The sequence below is a fragment of the Lynx rufus genome, unplaced genomic scaffold (genome assembly GCF_022079265.1).
Source record: "Lynx rufus isolate CCGP_SWC_20201006 ecotype Redwood Valley unplaced genomic scaffold, mLynRuf1.p SCAF_5, whole genome shotgun sequence".
Lineage (NCBI taxonomy): Eukaryota > Metazoa > Chordata > Mammalia > Carnivora > Felidae > Lynx > Lynx rufus.
The window spans coordinates 98,618,037-98,642,253 of NW_025814867.1; the positions used below are offsets into that span (position 1 = coordinate 98,618,037).

Sequence of the window (24,217 nt, forward strand, 5' to 3'; positions counted from 1 at the left end):
CCTATTTCGGGAACCTTCTAAAGACACACGGGAAGATCACTTTGTCAGTGACCTCTGCTTCTTGCTGGACTATCCTAAGACACGATTAGAAATATTACTGCTGACAGAATGTCCAAATAAGCAGGATGCCTGGCCTATAAAACTAGAAAATGTAACCAGCAGGAAAAGGACAGTTCAGGGCTAGGGGTAACTTAGGTCACAGGACGGGGACCCCTCAGTGGCCAAAGCAGCCGCCCAGCTCTGACACAGGCTTCCCTTGCAGCAAAACAGTTCAGGAGACACACTAAGAAACACCATTTCCCTTAAAGAAAGCACTTTATTTTCTATTTAAGCAACTCGGTCACAGTACATTATTTTACATAAATGGCAGTAATTTTTTAAATCTCCACTTAAAAGGCCTTGTGTCTGAGGTGATAAGAGGATATGAACACAAGTATAAAAACAGTGCAAAACGTTTAGCCCGTAGCCTCCAGAGTTGGCGTCGGGAATCCCCTCGCACGTTGCTGGGCCAGTTACATTAAACACTGAATAGTAAACATTCCTGGGTGTCCTTTAGTCTAACATCAGACCCAGAAATGTAATCAAGTGAAACGGCTCCACCACCCCAACAACTCAAACCATCCAACCCCCCAGACCACAGGCCCGCAGCAGGTTGAGCTCCCAAGTTCTGTGACGTGACGTCTTGGCAGTGGTGCCGTGGGAAGAAATACAGGATGTCTGTCGCATTGGGAACCAGAACAGACTAGCTCTGCTTTTAAAGCTTTGCCTTTAAAGTATGAATTCTCTAGGAGTAAAGGTGCCACCAGGAAGGCTGGAGCAGCAGGAAGTCAAAAGCCCAACTCGGAAATGTAGCCAGAAATGGCCACAACCTCTAAGAAAATTGTCTCCATTAACCACTGGGTCTTTGCTGCTAAAACTACAGTGAAGCACTTGGTGCCGACTGAAGTGAGGTTAACAGCCCAAGAGCAACAAGATTACATTTAGCTGATTTTGCAAGAAGTGTCTATTCACCACAGCAAACGCCGGGGAGAACATAGGGGATTTTATTCAGCACGAAGCACAGCTCTCATTCTCCCCCTGCATCACCTTGGCAGTGTTTGATATAACGTGGCAGAAAACCAGATTCCACACAAGTGCCTCAAGCAAAAGTCTCTACCATCCCATGCTTGTTTGAGGAAATTCTCTTTTTTTCAAATTCAGGGTACCAAAATATGGCTCAAATGAAGTCCTATAAACCTACTTACCTCATCTAAAGAGACCCTTAAAGCTCACAAAACATTGTTAAACATCCTGGTTAAGACTGTGCTTCTAGATGTCGTATTTTTGCTTATATTAGTTTTGTAATAAAAAGCTAATTTCCTACCCAAAGGAAATAAGTCTATTAAGCAGATGGTCAGTATTCCAAGCGAACCTTACTGGCATTGTTTTCTGGCAGTGGAAGATTCTAGTATAGAAAATTTTCTCTTACTAAAAATATTAGAAGTACCAAGGACTATTGCATAAGAGAAAGTTTGTAGCAGCCTTTCTGCTAGGCAGGTGGCACAGTGGAAGATAACAATTACTTCATTCACCAAAGGACAACACTACTTGAATGGCAAAGATTTCCAGCATCATAAGCAGACACAGAGGTGGCTGAGGTGAGGTGAGCAGCAGTGTCCCTAAAACTCACTTAAGGCTTATTAAAGGTCAGTTCATTTCAGGGGGCTCTGCCGTAACCACAAAGTACTCTTTGGGTATCATAAAAAACATTTTAAATACTGAAGGACTTTCTCCTTTCATGCAATCCCGATCCTTAACTACTTTTTCCCTTAAATCCTCCAAATGGACTCATTTCTCTTCCCTAGGAATGATACACAATGGCATGACCACGATTATAGAAGCTCATTTATAAAGCTCCATATCCAATATGTTCATTAACAGGCTGAGGATGGGAAGGGGGGCCTTGCCTCTATGGCCAACAAAGTGCTGGTTTATAGGTTTGCAGACCAATTCCCCCACAGCCACTATCACCAAATGTTTCTCTGGAACCATTTGTTCACAGAGGCCTTGTCGTTTAAAAGGGGAAAAAAAAAATCCCTCAAATAGTTCCAGGTCATAACAAGATGTAAGAATCTAGGAGTATAGACTAAAGGTGTACGAGGGCCTACAGAAACCCTGCTCACAAAGAGCCCCTTGTTTGCTGCTCCTTTTAGTGCAAATATTTCAGTAGGCTTTTACCCCCACTCAACCACTGAAGTTTTCAAAAGTTTGAGCTTTCTTCTGAAAAACACCAATCATGAAGATCTCGAGGAACTTAAAACAAGCCTCTTAGTTCCCACCAGCCAGAATAATATATAAGGAGCCCTGCAGGTGAGGGAGCCTGAGAGGCCCCATGCGGATAAACTCGAAGGCTGCGCAGTTATGCAGATGGCAGTCGCTCTCAATCCTCCCACATGACCCTGGTCTTTTGGGGACTACTCCTCTTTGTGTCTGGTTTTGATGGTTGTTAAAGATTTAGCAAGAGGCTCAAATTACCGACTATGCTAACATTTCTATGAATTCTACCATCAACTGTTTAGACAATCAGTTGCCTACACATCTGGTGTTCAAGAGATGACAAACAGAGGTTTCTAGCCACATGTGCTGTCCCTGACATCATTACTCTCTCAAACTCACACAGAAAAGAATCAGTCCTATCAGATCCAACGTTAACTCCAAACGAATGCTTGACTCTGGGCCAGGGCAAGGGCATCACTGTAGAAACCACAGACTGCTAACATCCCCAGACTTGCTCTTTGGCTCGTCCCAGGGGAATACGGAGCCTCTCATTGGTTAAACAATCCATCTCTGGGGAGAGCAGCGACCAGCCTGATATAAAAATGTGGTGAGTGTCTTAAGGACAGCTTCGTTTCATGGCAGAACTAGGGATGGTGCCAGCTCCAGAGGGAAAGTTGCAGGAAGGAGCAGTATTTCCTCTCGACATTTATAAACCTCTTACTACGGCAGCATGCACAGAAAGACGGGAAAAGCTGGCAATATTTCCCCTATATGAAGCTATAAGCCAAAGCAAATTTAAGGACTCATGAATTTTCTTTGGGATTGCAAAATAAGTACACGTATAAAACCAAATAACTCAAGATGGTATTTTCCCCATCCAAAATCGCCTTATCCTAATTCCATGGCAGAATAGACCCGTTCTCTATAAGTATTTAATCTTCTGTACATTTTCAGTTTAAAGATACAATTAAAGAGACAACTTATTATTTTAGGAAGAGCTAGGGAGGAATCGTAGTCCATTAATTAGTGGAAACCACATATACCCTGTTTCTTCTCTCCAAGTGAGATACTTTTGTCTAGGGAACGGTGAATGAGAAGTAATGTGCAAGTAGGAAGATGTCAGTCAATTCCTCAGAGAGGTCATGCCAGAAGAACTGTGAATGCCAGAAGACTGGTTTTCGCAACTGAGTGCTGTAACGACAGTGTCTGAATTACTTCCATGAGAAAAAAAAAAAAAAAATCAAGCCCTTGATAGTAACCAGCCACTCTACCCAGGAAAGAGGGTAAAATGCTCCCCATGGGGTGTCTGTTCTCCTCTTCCAGCCTCATCCTAAGTGCTCTAGCACCTTCCCAGGTGAAGCACGGAAAGAGGGGAAAAATTAGTAATGGCTATTGGAGTTTGGAGTTATGCAGAGTAAATCCAAAGAGAATAAATGTATAAGAAATAAGATGAAAAACAAGGACTCATCACCTGAATTCAAGACCAGCGTATACTACACGACCAGTAATCGTAACTGTTATCAAGTGTCCCTTCAAGATCAGAAGATCGTGTAAATCCATCCGGTCATCCTCTACCCCGTTTGAGTAGTTAATGTCTAATACTTCAAAGAGAGAAGTTGCCATAACTGTACAATATGGTATTTCAGGATCTTTCTTCCATTCTGAAAAGCTGAAAGTGGATTACTCTGATACTTTTGGCTTCAGTATTCTGATCTATAAACAGTTTTCTCAGTCTTCGAACCTTCCCAATAATACTTCAAACCTGTTGAGTGCTTTAGTCATTTTCCAGTGCTTTCCACATACCCCATCCCTCGCACGACCCTCACGACTGTGAGGTAAGCCAGGGCAGGTGCTATTAGTACCCCCACTTTACAGATGAACCTGAGACTCGGGGAGGTGACTCAACTAAGGGTCACATGGCTATCAGGAATTGAAAGAGGGACTGGAAACTACGCTAATCCAAACTCTTTCTCCCCTAGTAATGGATGGGAACTGCTTCTATCAATCTGTGCATTAACAATCCACATCCTTTTCCACATGGTGACTGAGTTAGTTAACAAGGTGACTGGAAAAGAATGGCTCTTTTACTGCTTCAATAAAAAAATCGCTTAGGCTGAAGTCAGGAAACTTCATTTCTTCCCAGTCCAATGTCTAAACCTGAGCATGGCCCTATACAGCCTTTAGGAAACTGGGGATAAAAACAAACATCCTGCGTGGACACTGAAGTGTACAATGGGAGGGAGCAGAGGGAGGGGCCGCCCCTCGCAGAGCCACACGGAAGGCACTTCAGACAATGTCCTCGGCAGGGTGGTGGAAGGGGTGGGCACCCAGGGTGGAGAACTGGTACCAGTTCCGCAGGAAGCCCCGGTTGTACTGGCCTGTGTCCACGATGAGCCCACAGAGGAGCCGGCGCCCCGTCTTCTGTCGAAGGGCCTGCTGGACTTCCCTCTCGGTGACGTTGTAACTGATGTTTATCAGCTGGATGAGGAAGATGTAGGCCATGCCCGCCGTGATGATCACAGAGTACCACACGCAGGTGAAGGACAACGCTGAGCTGGGAGGAGAAAGGGCAGGTCAGGACTACCAATCTCTTCGGTGGGTAAGTGGCACCATTCTAACATTTGACACGCGCAGTACTCGTTACGAAGGACTCTGGTACCTTCCCCAGTTATGCCGATTGGAAGATACTTTTCCACCCTCAGGACACCAGAATGCTTAACACAGAACTATTCCCATGTCCTATTTCATGCTATAATTATCGGTGCCTCTTTTTCTAGAATGTTGTATTACAGTAGCAAGGACATTTTTGTATTTGGTGTCCCCCATGCGACCAACACAGTGCCTCACAGAACAGCATCCCGAATCTATCGAATGAATGAACAATTCCAAAATCGTTCTTAACTGAGCAGATACTGCTACAAACATCCTCAAGGAAGCTGTGGGTGGGAACACAGGAACAGTGCTAAGGCCCTGCATCCCCATTTTGTCAGTACGATCAGTACAACATTGATGGACACAAACCGCTACAGGTCCTGATGTCTATAAATCCAGCCTCCTCAAGCCAACAAAATCACACCAGACAAGAAAGCTCCTTTCAGCTCATCAGTCAGACTGCGAAGAGAGGCTACTGATTAATGTCTGCCAGTTGACTCTTTTCAAGTATTTGCAAATGAAGGGTCAGCTGGAAATGAACCCATCCCAAGGAATCTTCATTTGTTAAGCTGAAAGGGACTCAGAGATGATTAACTCACCAGAGATGAGGAAAACCAGGCTCAATGGGGTGACGTGAAGCACCTGTATGGAGGGTGAGTACCAGCGGCGGACCATGTTCCTCATTCCATGTCAGTGGCCCCCAGAAAGCTCACAAAACTCATGCTTAGCAACACAAAGACGTGCCCTGCTTTGGGACTTCATCACCCACATTTCACAACCTACTAACACTCTCAGTACAGAAAGAAAAGGAATTGGCCCTGAGGAGGAGGACCAATCTATTCTACTAATGCTCACAAACCTCTAGATGGAGAATAGCAACGGGAGATCTGGCCACAAACTAATGTAAACAAATACCTCCACAGAGGCACTATGTAGGGAAAGCGGGGATTGTTCTGAAAACGAAAAGTAAGAAGAAAGAAAAGGAGGGTGCCTGGGTGGCTCAGTCTGTTAAGCATCCGACTTTGGCTCAGGTCGTGATCTCACAGTTTGTGGGTTTGAGCCCCACGTCAGGCTCTGTGCTGACAGCTCAGAGCCTGGAGCCTGCTTCGGATTCTGTGTCTCCCTCTCTCTCTGCCCTTACCTGCACACACTCTGTCTCTCGAAAATGAAGAAAGAAAGAAAAGAAAAAAGAGAGAAAGAAAGACAGACACAGACAGACAGACAAGGACCATGGGGCAGAGCTGTCCTAGCTCAGACTGGGAACCACAGACCCCACACAGCATCCTCCTCAGAGGAAAAGGTGGAAGAGAGGACGCAAAGAACACAGGCAGGGGGCCCACAGCGCTCTGGGGAGGGGCTGGCTGCGGCTAAAGCTGCAAAACCCTGGCTTCCCACAAAGCATGGAGATCTCCACAATATATAAATGTGCCCCAACCTAACAAAGGAAATTGTGACCTAGATACCACAGTAATCATGAGTGGTGATATTTTAAAAAGTAGAACAGGAAAAACCAATGGAGGTTACAAAGTAAAGAAATGTTACAGAAATTGTGAGTACATCACAAAAGGGTCAGAAGCAATAAATCCAGATAGGGCTAAAGAGCATGAGAAAGCCACAACAAAGGGAGGCAAGATTGTCTTGCCTTGACAATCTATGACAAAATAGACCACACACATACCCTGGGACCGCTCCTTTATGGCTTTAGTTTCACTACTGCTACCTTGGCCATGCACGTGGTCATCTGACTCCGGACTTCCCTGCCTGAGCCCAGCCCTCCCTGCAGCGTACTAGTTCCTCAGTCTGTAAGGGTCAACGGTCAGCACCCTAGAGAAACACACCTGTCCACTGCACAATTCGGTTGGCAATTTCAAGGATACCCGGCATCCGATAACCTGTCCCATGTTTTGGTTAAAAACTGACGTGGCAGCAAATCACAGCCCCTTACATTAACGGCAACATCTGTTCCCTCTTCTACGGGGCTTTGTGCTACGGCAGCCACATCTCACCTGTAATCTGCGTAAACTCCAGGACAGTAGAAGAGAGCTGTGAAGACACTTCTATCTCTACAAATGGTGTCCAAGGTCAGTGTTATCCCATACGCCGAGGTTAGCAAGAAGATCGAAAGGGCAAGTATAAATGCTTGATGATTTGATTCTCCAACACAGCTATTTATCCTCAAAACAGCATAGGGGGAAGAAAAAGCAAACATTTTAAAAAGTTCTCGATACAGATGGTAGCTAGATTCATCATGGTGATCATTTCATAATGGACATAAATGCTGAATCACTACACTGTGCACCTGAAAGTAATATAATGTTGTAGATCAAGTACAGTTCAATGAAAAAGAAGGGGGGCCTTGCCTCTATGGCCAACAAACTGCTGGTTTATAGGTTTGCAGACCAATTCCCCCACAGCCACTATCACCAAATGTTTCTCTGGAACCATTTGTTCACAGAGGCCTTGTTGTTTAAAAGGGGAAAAAAAAAAATCCCTCAAAAAGTTCCAGGTCATAACAAGATGTAAGAATCTAGGAGTGTAGACTAAAGGTGTACGAGGGCCTGCAGAAACCCTGCTCACAAAGAGCCCCTTGTTTGCTGCTCCTTTTGGTGCAAATATTTCAGACTTGAGGTCCACTCCCAGCCCTCCTGGCCTTGCTGCACCCTCCTCCTCCCCTACGTCCCCTTCTATGGGCGAGGGGGCAGGCCACATAACCAGAATCCTCAGCATCCTAGCCATAAAAAGCAGAATTCCCTGACCACAAGTGCCTCGAGAGCTACAGAGCAGCAAACGCACTACTTACAGCATTCAGAATCAACTACACCATTTTAGATTCACTCAGTGAAACAGCAACACTGTCTTCAAAAGTTGCACTTCATATAGTATGGGTGTCCTAGTTTGGCACTGGCCAGCTGGAAGGTACCAAAAAAGCCCAACTTTCACGGCACCTAGGTGGCTCAGTCACTTGGGTGTCCGACTCTCGATCTCCGCTCAGGTCACAATCTCATGGTTTGTGGGATCAAGCCCCACGTCAGGCTCTGCGCTGATGGCACTGAGTCTGCTTGGATTCTCTCTCTCCCTGTCTCTCTGCTCTCTCCCTGCTCTTTGTCTCAAAGTAAATAAATAAAACTTAAAAAAAAAAAAAAAAGCGCCCACCACTCTACAAATAACAAAACAGGAAGGTACCTGGTACCTGGTAGGGCCTTCCCTCAACAATGCAGACCAGGAGTCATCAGAATGGTAAAGGATGGATGGTGAGGGGACAGGGTCACCTACAAATATGGGAACACTTTCTTGAGCTCTGTGTTCAAAAGGCACAGCACAGGGAAACGTGCCTATATGGATTCTGATCCCTTCTTTTTTAAAAAAACACCAATCGACTGCAGATACTTCTCTTGCAGGAAGGAGAAGGTAACAGAGGGGCAGCTCAGAAGGGAAAAGCAAAGTAGCAACACCACCACCACTCTTCAGGAAATGACTGAGGGGACTACATCTGTGAGACTGGGAAGCTGGTGACTCAGTGGGAATGTCATGCCAACACACAAATATCTGCAAGGTGTAAAGCTGGGAACGAGTGAGATTTTAGGGTGGCGCAAAGGAGGAGCAAACACAGCTAGAGTCTCACGTGAATTTACACTCTGCAAGCCACCAGATTTTCCCAACATACCAGACACAGTGATGATCCATTCTCCTCACACAGATGCCACAGATCCGGCAATGCCACGCCCGGGCTGGTCGCACCAGCTGGCACTTGGCACACCAGTCCTCCTTGACCTTGGTAGGGCTTCCAACCAACACCCTGGAAGAGCCCTTAGGCTCATCCTTCAGTGTGCGGTTGTTGAGACTACCCGACGATTCTGCGCCCGGGAACCCTTTGGTCTTCTCCTGCCCTTTTCTGGTCAGGCATTCAGTCTGGCCGCTGCTTAGAGGTCTGTCATTGCTTGCTGGATTTCTGAGGTAGCCTGGATTCTTCTTGGCTCTGTACAAGGCTAAGAGTATCAGAAATAACCCACAGGTAAGAAGAGCCAGCTGAGTGGGTCCCACACGCCCTTTGGGGACCACTTCCTGCAGGAACACATAGTACATGTAGCCCAGAGAGAACAGTCCGAGGCTCAGGAAAAACAGAGTCTGTTCTTTCCTTCTGTGAGTGAGGTAGTAGTACCACAGAGCCAGCACAGGAAGGGAGGTCAAAACCACCCCCCCCAGGAGGAAATGCCAGGAAGCCACGCGGAGGAAGACGGGCAGTAGGACGAGCGGGGGAATGATGCTAATGTTAACTTTTTTGGCTCCCCTAAGCCAAGGAATTCGGAGGCGATCGGAAATAGTATCCATGATTCTTTCACAAGTCTCCGGCTGCACGGATTTACATGTAATCCATCTATTCAGAAGAGCACAAAAAGAAGGCACTTCACATGGGGTTTGCTAAACAAAAAAAACACTCAACACCACAGGCCAAACAGCAGGATAAATGATAAAAGAGGCCAAAGGCCAAGTATTCTACTTCTATACTACTAAACATGAGCTTTTCGGATCACGTATCATTTTTTAATACGAAAGAGACTAGCTACCGTTTAGAAATGTAACAGTTAAAAACCACTTCTCCACGAAGCAAATATGTAGGAATACACACATATTCTGTACAAGTACTGTTTACGTTTGGGGGCGTATAGAGACTTAAGATCCTCAAAACAATTCACAATCTAGTTGCAAAGACAACATGGGAATTCAGGAAATCTCAGGACAAAGCAGCAAAATCGCCTAATGAACTCTTGTGGGCAAACACTGAGGAGTGCTCAGAGGAGAGTAAACACTTCCGGGTGGAGTCACTAGATGGGTCTCTGTGAACAAACGTGGGCTCGGCGCCTGATCTCCACGGCTGGCTGGCACTGGTGTGGGGAACTGGGGGGGACAGGAGGCAGGGAGGCGGCCCAATGCAGAGGCACATGTACAGCACAAACCTGTCCTGTGCCCAAAGAGTAAACCTGTCCAGCAAGGCCAGGGGGCTGCCTAAGAGTGGAGATCAAAGCGGTAAGAGAAAAACGACTAAGCCTCGTGGACACGCAGTATTTGTACATATTTTTTGCACACTTGGGCTCCTAAGACAACGATCAGCTCAAGGAATAACTCTGACCGTAGACAGACAATTTGGAAACATAAGGCAACACCTTGAACGTTGAGGGGAGATAACTACATGGGAGTGGTACTGAGCAGCAGGACAGTGGAAAGACCGGGAGCCTATCTCCAGAGACAGGTAAGGAGAGAACGCAGCAACAGCCCAGGTCTCAAGGGCTAGGAGAGAGGAAGAGCTGGAAGGTTAATGGAAGAGCTGTGGTCTCGACTGATGGAAGTTGTGGAAACAGCATCATTTTTCCATTCATTAAAGCAGAGTGCTCCATTTTCTCAGTATGGACTTTAGACTGAGTCCATTTAAAAACACCTGTAAAAAAGACTACAGACACTATCAAGGAAAAATTACAAAAGGACTATGGGGTCTTCAGGGCTCTAAACTACAATGTCCCAAGAACACTTTTCATGTCGAGATGGATGCACCAAGCTCTAAGTCAACAATGTTCCTCTGTGGTGACTTTTTTAACCAGATATAATTATTAAAGGGAAAAGCAACTTCCCAAACGTCCTTATTCTTCTCCCACATTATGCTTTCCATATGGCAACAGTTTTTAGATATATAATTATTTAGAAAATGGATAAAACCTGTTATTACTGTTGGGCACAAAATTTTTCTCACTGATGTTAAAAATCATCTTTTTGGATAGTAATTTCCAACACTGGGGATTAATGGTGAAAATAAAAGCCAAATACAATAATATCGGTCAAGACTGTGTTGCTGCCCATGCTGAAAACAGCCAGTTGGGGGAGGGAGGGCCTTCTGGCGAGACCAGTTCCAACAGCAGGAAAGTGATCGTTCCGCCCTCAAGACCCTTTGTGGCCAGGTGCAGTCCATCCTCAAGTAGTTGGTCGCTAGATGCTAAGACCACTGAGAATGTAAGCACTTTCTGGTACTAATGTGTTCATTTTAAATGTACGGATTCTGCGGGTCTGTACTTTATTTTTTTATACATTTAACTTGCCACTATCCCTTTATTTGCCTGTTCTCTCCATCATCTTCTCCCTTTAAAAATGAAAAAAATAATTATGTGCTACTAAACTGAGCCGAATAGACAGTTGTGCACTACCCAATAATTCATCTTTACAAAACCCTCACACTTGACATAAAAGACGACTATTTCAGACCCTTGGAAACAGCATCGGGAGCAAATTCTAGTGTTGTGGATGGCTAAGCTTAAAGTATGCATGGTAGTTCTCAAAACGGCCAGGGGGTCAGCATCAAGAAACACTCCGCCCTTACCTATCGCACCCTTCATCGAGATCTTGGCAATCGCACAAACAGGCAGCCACGTGGTTCTTTTCCCCATTTCGATCTATGTACTCGCAGCAGCACAGGGGCTCCAATTCAGGTTCTTCCGCTTTGTTTGTCTTCACTGGCTTCATACTGCCCATCTGTGTCACGATTTCCACCTGTCACCATGAGTGGTAAGAAGCCCTCAGAAGGTAAAGGTGGAAAGAACACAACTCATCTTGTAAACACATCCACGCCTCTCTCTGATTATCCGCCAACGCCTGAGAAATCCAAAATGAGAAGAAAGAGGGGGAGGGGGTGTCTCGTTCTCATCATGCTTTTCTCTCTCGGCTTGGCCAGACAGGGAGCTCTAAGGGCTCCCAACCCCGTTCACCGTCCCTTCCCACCAGGGCTGGAGCCGTCTGGGCACCAGCCGTTCCCATGGTGACAGCCGACCACACAGCCCAGGACAGCCAGGGCGCGGGCGGCTGCGCTCACCTGCGGGTGCAGGCTGGGGAGGGCCGAGCGGTCCCCGCCCAAAGACTGGGCGCAGGTGGAAACTCACCCTCGGGGCTGCGGCCGGCGTCTGCAGCCGGCTCCGGGGAGGCCACCAGGCGCCCGCGCAGCGCTCAGAGTCGCCGTCCAGCCCCACCGCTCCGGCTCCGCGCAGGGCGCCCCTCTCCCGCCTCCGCCGACCGTGAGGACGTGGGCGGGCCGCGAGCGCCGCCCCGCCCGAAGAATGACCTTGGAAAGGAAGTTACCTGCGCTCCAGGGCCGAGGTGCGGCTGCAGCCAAAGAGGCCGAGGTGGCGGGGAGAACGGCCGGTTCCTTCCGAGGCGCGGACGCGTCTTCCCAGCTCGGAGCCGCTGGGCTCTCGGTGTGACGGCTGGAGTCTCGAGGACCCCGGCTCCGCTCCGCCGCGCCTTCGCCGCCGCCGCCCACCTGTGAGCACAGCCGGCCGCGGCCCGGGCAGTGCGCCCGCCTCCCCGCCGCCCCCCTGCCCGCCGGGCTCGGCGTGGCAAGTCCGCGCGCGCTTCCGGGTGCCCCGCCTCCGGCGCCGGGGATCCCCGCCCGTCCGCACGTGCGCCGCCAGCCGCCCCGCGGAGCCCGCCGGCGAGGCCCCTCCCCCAGCCCGAGGCCCTGGCGCCCGGAGGACGCGGGGATCCGAGGACCCGAGGACGCGCTCCCGGGCGCGGGCGCCAGCGGCGAGGCGCAGGGCTGGCCCGGCACCTCCGCCCCTCCCGGCCCCCGTGCGGCCCCGCCGGTGCCCGCGGGCGGGCGGTACGTGGGCGGGGCAAGCCCAAACCCACGGCCGGGGGAAGTGCCGACGGAAAGACGGGAACCCCGGGAACCCGGAGGGTTCCCAAAGTACTGGGGACTCGTGGGTGGGCCAGCCTTCATTCAGACGCTGGCAACAGGCTTAGGGGGAGATCTCCACCGCGAACTGTTCCCGAGGTACCGCCCCCAAATTCTCCAGCCTTCCCTTAAAGGCCCATCGCCGTCCCTGAGCTGTTAATTTATAAAGCTTGTTCATTTTCATGATTTCTGGCAAGCAGATTCTACATTAGACCGGCAGGCCTACTAGTACTTTTGTTCCAACAGTCTGCATATTTGAAATGAAATTGCCCGAAGATGACCGTAGAGTCCTCTTTGGGTTTTATTTTTGCAAAAAATTTTAAGAGTGTAGGCCCATATACACTGTTTCGCTGTAGCAGCGTTTCTAGTTATTTTTGTTTGGTTTTTTTTTTTTTTTTTAAACAGAAAAAGAAAAACTACAACTCAGACATTTGGGTTTTATTGGTATCAATTTACATTAACAGGCTGAAATGCAATTAATTGAATTCTGCATGCATACATGTTCAGTCAATCTATAAAGCAACTTTGTTAATTTCCTTTGAGGTATGTTTATGAAGTACAAGTTTTAAATAACATCACAAAAACATTCAGCTTGCCACTGATCATTTTTGTGAATTTAACAGAGAACAAGTCTTCAAGTTTAATATCCGGTGACTCTTACTCACAGCCAAACACTTCATAAATCCTTTTTTCAAAAACCCCAGGTAAGTACACTGGTACCCCAATGTAGGTTTGTTGGGAACCACCCAGAGAAATCCATTTTCCCTGTAATGAAGTTAATACTTTCATTCTCTACAGGCATCTCAAAAATGACTTTAGCTATCTCAGGTGGCTTTGGTGACTCTGGGGGAAAAAAGAAACATATAACTAAAGGGAAGCAATTGTCCAAACAGTAAGAATATATACAAATTACTCGGCACTATCTTTCTCTTGTTCCAAAGACATCATATTGAGACATACATGCCTAAAAAATTGTTGTGAAAGAGCCAAAGCTTCTGTCTGGCCTAGAAGTTCAGTCAGTGCACTAGTACTGGGACACAGTGCCCCCAAAAGTTTTTATTGAAGAGCTAAAGTTTGTGTCTGGTTATAACTTCCCAACTGAAACAAGCTACACACGTGAATGAGTAAGTGAAGACATATATGGCTCCTGAAAAGTAATCCACAGATTATTTTCAACCAGGTGGTTCGCTTCCACCATGAAAGAGTGCTAAGCTAAAGCCACGCTTAGTTCAAGTATTCCTTTGATCGGCCACTAAGTGCCCAGATTTCAACATAATCCTCTCGTTTTTAAAATCAGCACGTGGTTCTTCATTTTGAGTGTTGGTACCCTACATGTCTCCTTTTCCAGAATTTACTCTTCCACCATTTGATACATGAAGTATCAAGGCAAGATAATCTCACCTCTCATATCTCCTGAAACATCTATCTTCAAAAAGATACAACGGCTGAAGAACCTTTCAGGTAATAATTACCAAGTTGTAGATTCAGAACCTGACTACTGAATTCCCATGCTAAAGAAAAAATGAAGACACTGTAATATTTACAGTACACAAACTTAGAAATGTTATAATACATGCCTGAAACCTGGTCCTTCACAATTCATAATGATACAGAGGTTTATTCTTAAATTTTCTTTAGCATCTTCAGTGTATCTCAACTGGGAAAGCAGCCTGTCGAACACGTACTGATTCTGTGCTAACAGATAAAGCATCAAACTTCAAATCTCACTGTAAAAACAAGGCCATACTACTCAGTTTGGAGTGTCTCATTTTCTTTTTGTATTGTAGAAATTCAAGTCCACAACATATTTCACCTGAAATATCCACTGGAGAATAATTCCACTGGAGAAATCCACTGCTTAGAATTACGTATAAGAAGTGAAAGAATGGATCATTAAGGCCATCAGAGACTAGTCATCACATTAATGTTATTAAAAAGATTGTTCATATTAAAAGTACCAATAATGAGAAAATATGGAAATGTTCCTGTGACAATTAAAATCCTTCATCCTCTGGTTTTCTTTAAGACGTTTTCTTTTAGTTCCAAGTATCTCTACAGTTTCAGGCCTTGAGATCACTAGCTTTTGACAGTCATGCCAGTCTTGTTTTTATTTAGTAGATCAAAAGTTCTCTGAAGCATAACAAGTGAGCTCTTTAACTGCAAACAAAATTAATTTTCAAAATAAGATTAAGTTTCACCTGCTTATTTTTATGCCAAAAGTTTACATTTATATATTCGATATAGTTTTGTTTCTACTGATGCCCAGATAAAAGACTGAATTTATACAACAGCCAGCTGCTTCGGGTGTGTGTCAGTACGCCTCCTCAGGAGCTCTTTCTGTCCACTGTACCCTGCTCTTCTCCCCGCACTGTCCTGTTGCACATTCTGCCTCCCAGTAGGTTGTTTCCTTAAATGGTTTCTCAAGTGGCAGCGGTCTTGCCACTGTCCCCTGAACGACTCAAGTGCCACCTCCAGGCCTTTGCTTGCTATTTCCTTCACGCTTGTATTCACCCATCTAAAACTTACCCATCACCACCGTCTCTGTGTCACCTTCCCTAGTCATCCTGCCTTTAAACTCCCAAAGCATTACTATGTACTTAACACTTAACTGTGTACTTTTTTTTTTAATTTTGAGAGACCGCACTGAGGGAGAGAGGGTGGAGAGAGAATCTCAAGCAGGCTCTGTTCCGATGGGGGGGGGGGGGGAGTGCGATTCCATGACCCTGCAATCACAACTTGAGCCAAAACCAAGAGTCGATTGCTTAACTGACTGAGCCACCCAGGTGCCCCAATTTTGTATTTTTTTATAGTCTTTAACAATGTATCTGATTTTTCTAATAAAGTTATAGGCAACTTGAGAGCAAGAATTATTCTTCTTTGTATTCATTCCTTGGTTCATTCAGTAAATGTTAATTGCTTACCTCTCACATGCTGGGTTTGTACTAAGCACTGCATATACAATGGTGAACCAAATAGGCGCCGTCCCTGCTGTCCTAGAGCTGACAGACTAGTGAGGGATACAGGACTAAAACGTACCATCACATCTATACATATATGCTCACACAATGCACTAAATTTCTGACTGGAGGATCATAGTGTCATTTTCTGAAATTACGTCAACTAGAGGAGAATCAGGCCTACGTAGCTCAGGATGAAAACTGAAGTCTGCTTTGGTCATGATCAATTTGTGGTGGCCTGTCAGTACCCAGGAGAAGATGCCAAGTCAGCAAGTGACCGCATGAGTCTGGAGCTCAGGGAAGAGGTTAGGGTAAGGGAAATGGATCTGGGAGTCAAAGGCACACATGGCACAACCTAGGGGAGTGGATGAGGCCACTTGAAGGGAAGGAGAGGAGAAGGGAAGAGAATCTAACGCAGAAAGTCTGGAGCACTGGACCAGGAAGAGGTCAAGTCGAGGAGATAGTTTTAACCAGCAAAAAGTCATTTTACTTTATGCTAAGTAAAAAAAGCCAGTCACAAAAGACCATATAGTATATGATTCCATTTATATGAAACGTCCAGCGTGGGCAAACCTATAGAAATAAAAAGCAGATTAGTGACTAGAAGCTGAGAGAATGAAGCATGGTGAGAGGCTGCTAATGGATATAGGGTTTCTTTTGGGGGTGATAAAAATGCTCTGGAATTAGTGGTGATGGTTGTATAACTTTGTGAATATATTAAGAATTCTTTAAAAGGCGAATTTTATAGTATGTCAATTATATCACAATAAAGCTGGATTTTTTTTATAGTTTTAAAGAAGGCCAGATTAGATACATTTCATGAAAAGAGTAGTCAGCTCTGTCAAATGCTTACACTGTAAGGTGAAAACTGAAAACAGCTATATTAATTTTAACAGCCAGAGCTCACTGGGGACTTTAGCCGGAGCAATATCAGTGGAAGATATGGGGAAGAAAATAAGGCAGGAGTGACCTGAAGAGCGAATACTGGCTTCAACACAGGCATCCAATTTTACTCCCTCCTGAAACCCACTAAAAGCACAATAAAGGGACTCTTTAAAGGCATATATCCACAAGGACAGGGAGAACAGAAAAGGCAAAACTTTGGAAACAAGAAAGCAGATGGATGACTTAGGAGACCAGAAAAAGTGAACTCCTAAGTGAACTGCAGAGAAAGCTGAGAACCAACCAAATCTACCCTGAAGGATCCTCAAAAGCCTCAGGAATTGACAGGAATCTCTGAAAGTGGGAATATAGAGGAAGGGACTAATGTAATGACTGAATGGCATTTGTGCTCTTCTACTACCTGGGAGAGGTCTACAATTTTATTATCTGGAGAGGATCTCTGGTTGACCCAGGGACAATAAGACACCATTTAGGACAGTGGTACAATCCCCAAAATGGGGATTGTATAAAAGAGTGGTGAGACCATCTTCCTCTGCCCTGCCCTCCTCCATCCCTCTACTTTGGCTCTCCTCCTAAAATGCCAGCAGCCAGCCCTTAATCCTTTGGGTGGAGACTGGAAGACACTTCTTTGTAGAAACTGACCAATCTAAGAGGAAAGACCCAAAGATAGTGATATCAGGGTTTCTCAACCAACAGCCCAGCCAGATCTACAGAGAAGTTCAAGAGACACCAGCCCAACCTACATTACAAGCTTAACAACTTCTGATCCACACAAGCAGACAACCAAGGACTACAGACATGTAACGAAATCTCCTAACTTTAAGGACAGAAATCAAAACAGGAAAGGATCTTGATGGAAAATAAGTATGCAAGAAGAAGGGAAAAAGTTTTTAGCCATCAGTAATATGATCAGAGAGATGAAGATACTATAGTCATTTAAAAAGATCATAATGCCATAAAAAAAATTCAGAGAAGTAGTAGGTCTTTGGAATCAAAAACTTGTTAGCAAAAATTGAAAAAGGGGCAATTTAGTGAAGATTAAGTTGAGGAACTCTGAGGAAGCAGAACAAAAAGGCAAAGATGGAAGCTGAAAAGAAAAAGTAAGATTAGACAGCCTGTCCAAAAGAAGGTAGACATCTCAATTACAGGAGCCTCAGAAAGTCAGAAAAGAGAGTGGAGGAGAGGAGATCATCAACCGTATAATTCAGTATTTCCTAGAACTAAAGGGCATGAGTTTCCAGATTAAAGGATGAGGAATGGTAATAGCTTCAGAATTTTCAATAGCAACACTAGAAGCAGAGAAACAATGGGGCAATGTCTTAAAAACTCTGAAGAAACATTGTTTCCAAGCTAGAGTTCTCTTCCCAGCCAAACTATTAATCAAGGGAAAGGATGGAGTAAAAAACTTGCACACAGATTAAGTCTTAAAATATTTACCTCCATGCTCTCTTTCTCAGGATGCTACTAGACAATATTCTCCATTAGAAGGAGGGAGTAAACCAGGAAAGCAGAAAACATTCTGGATATGGGAAACAGAGGGGGTGTTCAACAGGAAGCCCCAGGATGGTGGCTGTGTCCCTGCAGAGAGGGCCCCTGGGCCTGACTGGAGCCAGCCAGGAGGCTCCACCCACAGAATACCCAAGGGGAATGAAGGTTATGAGAGGAGACTTACAAACAAACAGAGCTTTAGGAGATGACATACTTATAAATAATGGTTAATTAACCAACAGTAGTAAGACAATTTCAGGAATAAGAAAAAGCACAGAAAAGAAAAAGTAGTCCTGGTTTATTCCATCGCTCAGCTCAGAATAGCAAACTTTGTCAAAATAAACACTGGATGCTGATCATACCAAGATTATAACTTCTTTGGGAGCATGGGGGATCAGAAATGGAGGCAGGAAGAGGTGAAAGAAAACAAAACAAAACGTTTGTCTTCCATAATGGGTCAAATGATCATGTCTAAAACTGAAAAACCAAGAAGTATCAGTACATGCTTGTTGTTTATAAATATGGAGGTACACACCAAAAGAAACTAAAAGAGTTAAAGATTGTTGTATTTGGGAAAGTATATAGTGGGACTGCTTTTTTTCTGAGCGAGCCTGGTAGAACAAGTTAACCATGTGAAGGAGTGACTTTGGTGACAATGAAACCTTAAAAAAGTGAACAGGTTATGAAGGATAAAGTAGTGGCAGCCACCACAGGCAACTGGGAAAGAGCCCGACTGTGAAAGGGAGCAGAGAGAGAAGGATGTGGATGGCGTGGGTGCTTTGATGTAGAAGAGACTAGAGCAGGGACTATGTGCAGATGGGAAAGATCCAGTCGAATGAGGGAGACTGAAATGGGAAGCCTGAGGGTGATGGACGAACAGGGTCTCCCACTAGCACATGCTGGGACTCTCCTCACAGGCAGAGCGATGCTCTGACAGCTGTGGACAAGAGGACAGAGTGCAGCAATTGGAGGGTCTGTAGGTCTGGTTACGGAAGGAGAGGAAAACTCTCTTTTCTCTTTGAGGCAGAGTCATCAGTTGAGAGTCAGGGAAACAGGAGGCTGAGGAGGAAAGTGCAAATATGACCTATTCCCACTGAGAGTGGGAGGGGAATGGCACCAAGAGCTGTAGATACCACGCATGTGACAAATGCCTAGTTGAAGCACCTGTAAGTTGGGGCAACTTTAATGCCCCATATGGCATCCTGAGAAAAAAATGAATCTTCTAAAAACCAATGCACAGAAAAAAAGGATAGAAGGAAACAAAATATTAATAGTGACTATGTCTGAATGCTTAGAACTATAAGTTTTCTACTCTTCTACCATTCTCTTTTTTAAGCTTGAAAAGTACACATGTACTATATTATGACGGAAACAGTAATCTTATTTTTCAAAGGGAATCCTAAGTTTTGACTCATGGAACTGAGCATCACATATTGATGATACTGTCCTCAAGAAATAAATCTTCAGGAGCACCTGGGTGGCTCAGTTGGTTAAGCGTCCAACTTTGGTTCAGGTCATGATCTCACAGCCCGTGAATTTGAGCCCCGCGTCGGGCTCTGTGCTGACAGCTCAGAGCCTGGGGCCTGCTTCAGATTTTCTCTCTTTCTCTCTCTCTCTCTCTCTCTCTCTCTCTCTCTCTCTCTCTCTCTCACTCTGCCCCTCCCCTGCTCATGCTCTGTCTCTCTGTCTCTCTGTCTCTCTGTCTCTGTCTCTCAAAAATAAATAAAACATTAAAAAAAAATTTTTTAAAGAGATAAATGTTTATAGCAACACATCAGAACAACCTAAATGTTTATTCTTTAATGGAGGGCTGGTAAAATAAGTAATTATGGTACACTTATACAGTTGAATTCTATGCACTTGTTAATAGGAGCTGCTTTTATGCTAATATGGAAGCATCTCCAAGATATATGGTGAATAGATAAAAACAAAATAATCAACAGTGTACACAGTGTACTTCTACAAAAAGTTAATATTAAGCATAAATTTTTATATAGAAGTATCAATAAAAAGAATGAGGTGGATGTATACAGTTGACCTTTGAACAACACAGGTTTGAACTGCGAGGGTCCACTCACATGTGGATTTTTTACAGGACAGTACTGTAAATGTGTTTTCTCTTCCTTATGATCTTCTTAATAACATTTTCTTTTCTCTAGCTTACTTCATTGTTAGAATACAGCACATAATACATGTAACATATAAAATATGTGTTAATCGAGGGGCGCCTGGGTGGCTCAGTCAGTTAAGCATCCGACTTCAGCTCAGGTCATGATCTCACAGTTTGTGGGTTTGAGCCCTGCGTTAGGCTCTGTGCTGATGGCTGGGAGCCTGGACTGGACCCTGCTTCAGATTCTGTGTCTCCTTCTCTCTCTGCCCCTCCTCCCTTGATCATGATGTCTCTCTCTCAAAACTAAATAAACATTAAAAAAAAATTTTTTTTTAATAAAATAAAAATATGTGTTAATCGACTCTGTTATCAGTAAGGCTTCTGGTCAACAGTAGGCTATTAGTAGTTAAGTTTTGGGGGAGTCAAAATTATATGTGATTTTCGACTGTGCAGTGCTCGGCACCCCTAACCTTGGCATTATTCAAGAGTCAAATGTACATGCTGATATGGAAACATCTTCAAAATATATTGTAAATTGTAAAATTTACAATTATTGTAAATAATTGTAAAATGAGGGTATGCAATGGTGTGTACAGTATGCTCCCATTTTGAAAAAAAAATGCAACTGACTATACATATAAAATGCATAATATAGAAACTGGCAAGGATAGTTGTCTCTAGGAGGGGGGTTTCTTCAAATAATGGTATGGTAAATGTTCTCACACAACCAGAAGAGTAACTGCTTCATGCTGGTATGAAAGTACTATGTAGTGTGGTAACACAGAGTTGCCTACCTGTTCAAGCATCACGATAGAGTCTCGGAGCACTCCTTTTAAACGATGGGCCTGGTCTTTGTTCTTCTCAATACTTTCTGCTCTTGACAGCATACCAGAGGCTAAACTGAAAAAAAAATACCATCTTAAAAATAAGGGGAATAGCTTCTAATCTTGTCATTTCTAGAAATCATCAGTGTCCTATGAATTTGCAAACAAAGCAAAAAATTAAATTAAAAAAACCTTATGACTAAAGTATAGTTAGCAAACCAAAATCTCCAAACTGGAATTCAGTTTTCTGCAGCTAGAGAATTACTGAAATAATAACAGGTTGGGGGGAAAAAAAGACTTACTGCAGAGATTTCTCTTCTTGGAGGTGGAGACGGTAAAGGGACTGAGCAGCAGATTCTATCCTTGACAGCTTCAGAAACAGCGTCACATTCAACAGAACTAGCAACAGCAAACTAGGCAGAGCAAATTAATTGTACCTGGTTAATCCACTCTTATCCAGACCTAAAGCATTGCCATGTGAAGAACAGACACGTAAAACCTTTAAAAATGTACGTTGTCCAGTCCGTGAGTTCGAGCCCCGCGTCGGGCTCTGTGCTGACCGCTGATCGGATTCTGTGTCTCCCTCTCTCTCTGACCCTCCCCCGTTCATGCTCTGTCTCTCTCTGTCTCAAAAATAAATAAACATTAAAAAAAAATTTTTTTTAAATGTACGTTGTCCAGACCAGTTTCCAATTATTGTTATTGTTTAAATCAGTTATCTCTATTTTATGGTATGAGGTAATTAGTTAAAAAGCGGATGGTGAGGAAAAAGTTAGAAGGTAACTAGAGTGACAAAAAGTCCTCAAAATGGCAGGTTGGGATTGTCCCTGACATCTCTTCTCTCTGCAAGGAATCCCAGCCAGTGCTGATGTGCGACCACCAGCTTAGAAATCTACCAGGTAACCTTGAGAGATCTATTTTTGGGTGCTTTCAACTTAAGCAATTATACCCCCATTATGCTGCACTTCAAAAAGGAAATGAAGATCAATATGGACTTGATCTTATGTAGACAGTCATACACCTTATTCCCTGTGAAAGCCAAAACAAATTTTTGGAATTACTATTCAGCAAAAATTTCTTCTAGTTCAACTTAGACAAAGGAAGTATCAAATCCCAAATATGCGTGAATTGCATCATATATAAAATCTTACATGCTAAATGGATTTACTGTACTGGTTCTCACAGCAGCCTTTCAACTGAATGGAAGTATTTCTTATTACACATATATACAAATATATAGGTGGCATCATATCTTTCCTATTCTGTTAAAATATTGACTTCCCTTAAAAATACATAGAATTCATCTTTACCTGCCAAAAGAAGATTGTTTAAAAAAATGAAAACTAAGGAGAAACAAGAAAACCAAATCTATGAAATTATTGTGGCACTGAAATGGCATATAGATCAACATTTCAACCTCTGACTATAAATTTTCTACATAGTAATACAAAAGATCACTGCTAATATTTAATATTCAAAATTATTAGAGCAAACCGACTTAAACAGAATATGAAAGTCTTTCGTAAAGCTCAAAGGTATATCAAACATTTGTATGTTCCGAAAGTTATAATTAGAAAAAACAGAGGATATAAGAACTTCATTCCAAAGTATATTCACCAAGAGTGTATCACCCAGTCAGAACCAATTCAATTAAATCTAATGGACTACCTCGATATTAAACTACATCCATGTAGATAATAGTAGTCGAAATATGTCTGCCTAAGTAGATTCCTATAGAATACTCTGAGGTTCTTGCTCACTGCTCGAGACCTTCTGACCCAATCTCTGGCACTGAGGCCTAGAAATCTGCATTTTCATAAGTGATCCTAGAGGGTAAGGATCATTGGTCTAATCAGATAGAGCAAAATAGCACTATTGGCATTTCACCAGCCTGCATATATAAATATTCTCTTTAAATCTATGGAACTTCCAGTAAAAACCTATGATGGTAGAAATAAATCAGATTAATTTTTGAAAAACAAAACATTTATTGAATGTGTACTTGGGGTGTTCCCTCAGATTTAATAATTCTCCTGAAAATCATACATCAAAAACTGTCAGACTGAAGTATATAAGAGACAGAGCATGAACAGGGGAGGGGCAGGGAGAGAGGAAGACACAGAATCCGAAGCCGGACTCAGGCTCTAAGCTGTCAGCACAGAGCCCCACGCAGGGCTTGAACTCACCAACTGCGAGATCATGACCTGAGCTGAAGTGGAATATTTAATCGACTGAGCTACCCAGGCGCCTCAAATAGTGGCAATTTCTACACAGTAACATACAAATGCATTCAAATCTTTTTGGAAACCATTAAAAGATAAGTGAAGGCACAAGCAAAATAAGCATGCAAAACGAATACTTACAAAATACTCATCACCACAATAAGGGCAGTATTACAGATTTCCATTTCCTTTTTCTTTCCTGCAGATCACAAACACACAAAAAACTTACATTAGAACAGGATTGTGATTAACACTGGTTAAAATTTAACTTCATTTGAAAAAAAAAGGAGAAGAAATTTTGTACATGAATTGTAAAAACAACTTGATATAGGATGAATTCCCAGCACCCTTTTTTTGATTTCTAATATCCTGACTAATGTGAAACTAATGTATGAAAAGAAAACCTATGTTTGGCCTACATTACAATTAATTTACTCTAAATAAACAAGCAATTCAATACATCATGTATGATCTCTAGTGAAGTTCCATCTCTGCAAATAATATTTGAACTGGGTTTATATACAATGCTTCCCTCCTTAATTTTTTTAATCACCCTCACCTGTTCTCTGTTGCCCAAACTTTTAAATTCCAAAACTAAAGAGCTTAAATTTAAATAGTAAATAAACATTCACACTAAGATATAAGCCTCAGAAGAGGATTTGATAATGTAGAATGAGGATGACAGTTTTATAGTTCTAAGAGAAAGGGAGTAAGAGTAGAGGCAAGATGTCTTCAAATTTGAGAATGGGGATAGTAAGAGTCAAATTCCATCTCTGCAATTTGCTGGGTTGGACCTGACAGGTACAGAAGGACTGAAAGCATATCATCAGTTTAGTACTTTCAAGGGTTAGAAGTCAAATGTCTGTAAATGCTAGGTAGGAAGTTAACAGAATGAAGCAGCCAGCAGCCAGGGACAGTGGTGGGGACTGGTGACTTGGGAGCACATGCTCTAATGGCACAGCTTCTACTAAGCTCCAGCAACTGTTGCTGTGAAGAGATTTGGGTCCAGAGCTGTCAGATGTGAGTTTTTACATAAAAACTCCCACCTTTTAAAATATCATGTGGGCCAAATAAAACACCTCTATTGGCCATTT

General features: G+C 43.7%; 2 protein-coding genes across 2 annotated transcripts in view; both read right to left on the minus strand.

Annotated features, from left to right (window-relative positions):
* Positions 1–234: 234 nt before the first annotated feature.
* ZDHHC23 (zinc finger DHHC-type palmitoyltransferase 23) lies at positions 235–12,230 on the minus strand. Its single transcript, XM_047099942.1, has 5 exons — positions 12,025–12,230; positions 11,273–11,544; positions 8,573–9,283; positions 6,915–7,082; positions 235–4,810 (listed from the first exon to the last, which is right to left on the minus strand). The coding sequence occupies exons 2-5, from the start codon at positions 11,422–11,424 to the stop codon at positions 4,543–4,545; spliced, it is 1,299 nt and encodes a 432-aa protein (XP_046955898.1). The 5' UTR covers positions 11,425–11,544; positions 12,025–12,230; the 3' UTR covers positions 235–4,542.
* Positions 12,231–14,569: 2,339 nt separating this feature from the next.
* GRAMD1C (GRAM domain containing 1C) overlaps positions 14,570–24,217 on the minus strand; it is a 101,419-nt gene continuing 91,771 nt past the window's right edge. Inside the window, exons 15-18 of the mRNA XM_047099880.1 lie at positions 23,265–23,322; positions 21,204–21,314; positions 20,872–20,977; positions 14,570–14,776 (exon numbers count right to left, since the gene is read on the minus strand). Coding sequence (XP_046955836.1) covers positions 14,696–14,776; positions 20,872–20,977; positions 21,204–21,314; positions 23,265–23,322 — 356 coding nt within the window. The 3' untranslated portion in view covers positions 14,570–14,695. The remainder of the gene's footprint in view (positions 14,777–20,871; positions 20,978–21,203; positions 21,315–23,264; positions 23,323–24,217) is intronic.

Bases quoted from the DNA above. Each gene is read 5' to 3' on its own strand.
- ZDHHC23 (XM_047099942.1), bottom strand. From the start codon at position 11,424: ATGGGCAGTATGAAGCCAGTGAAGACAAACAAAGCGGAAGAACCTGAA. The intron at 7,083-8,572 runs GTATGTTGGGAA...TGCTGTTTTGAG, and splicing joins ATGGATCATCACTGTGTCTG to GATAAATAGCTGTGTTGGAG. The intron at 4,811-6,914 runs GTGAGATGTGGC...TTCTCCTCCCAG, and splicing joins GGAGTTTACGCAGATTACAG to CTCAGCGTTGTCCTTCACCT.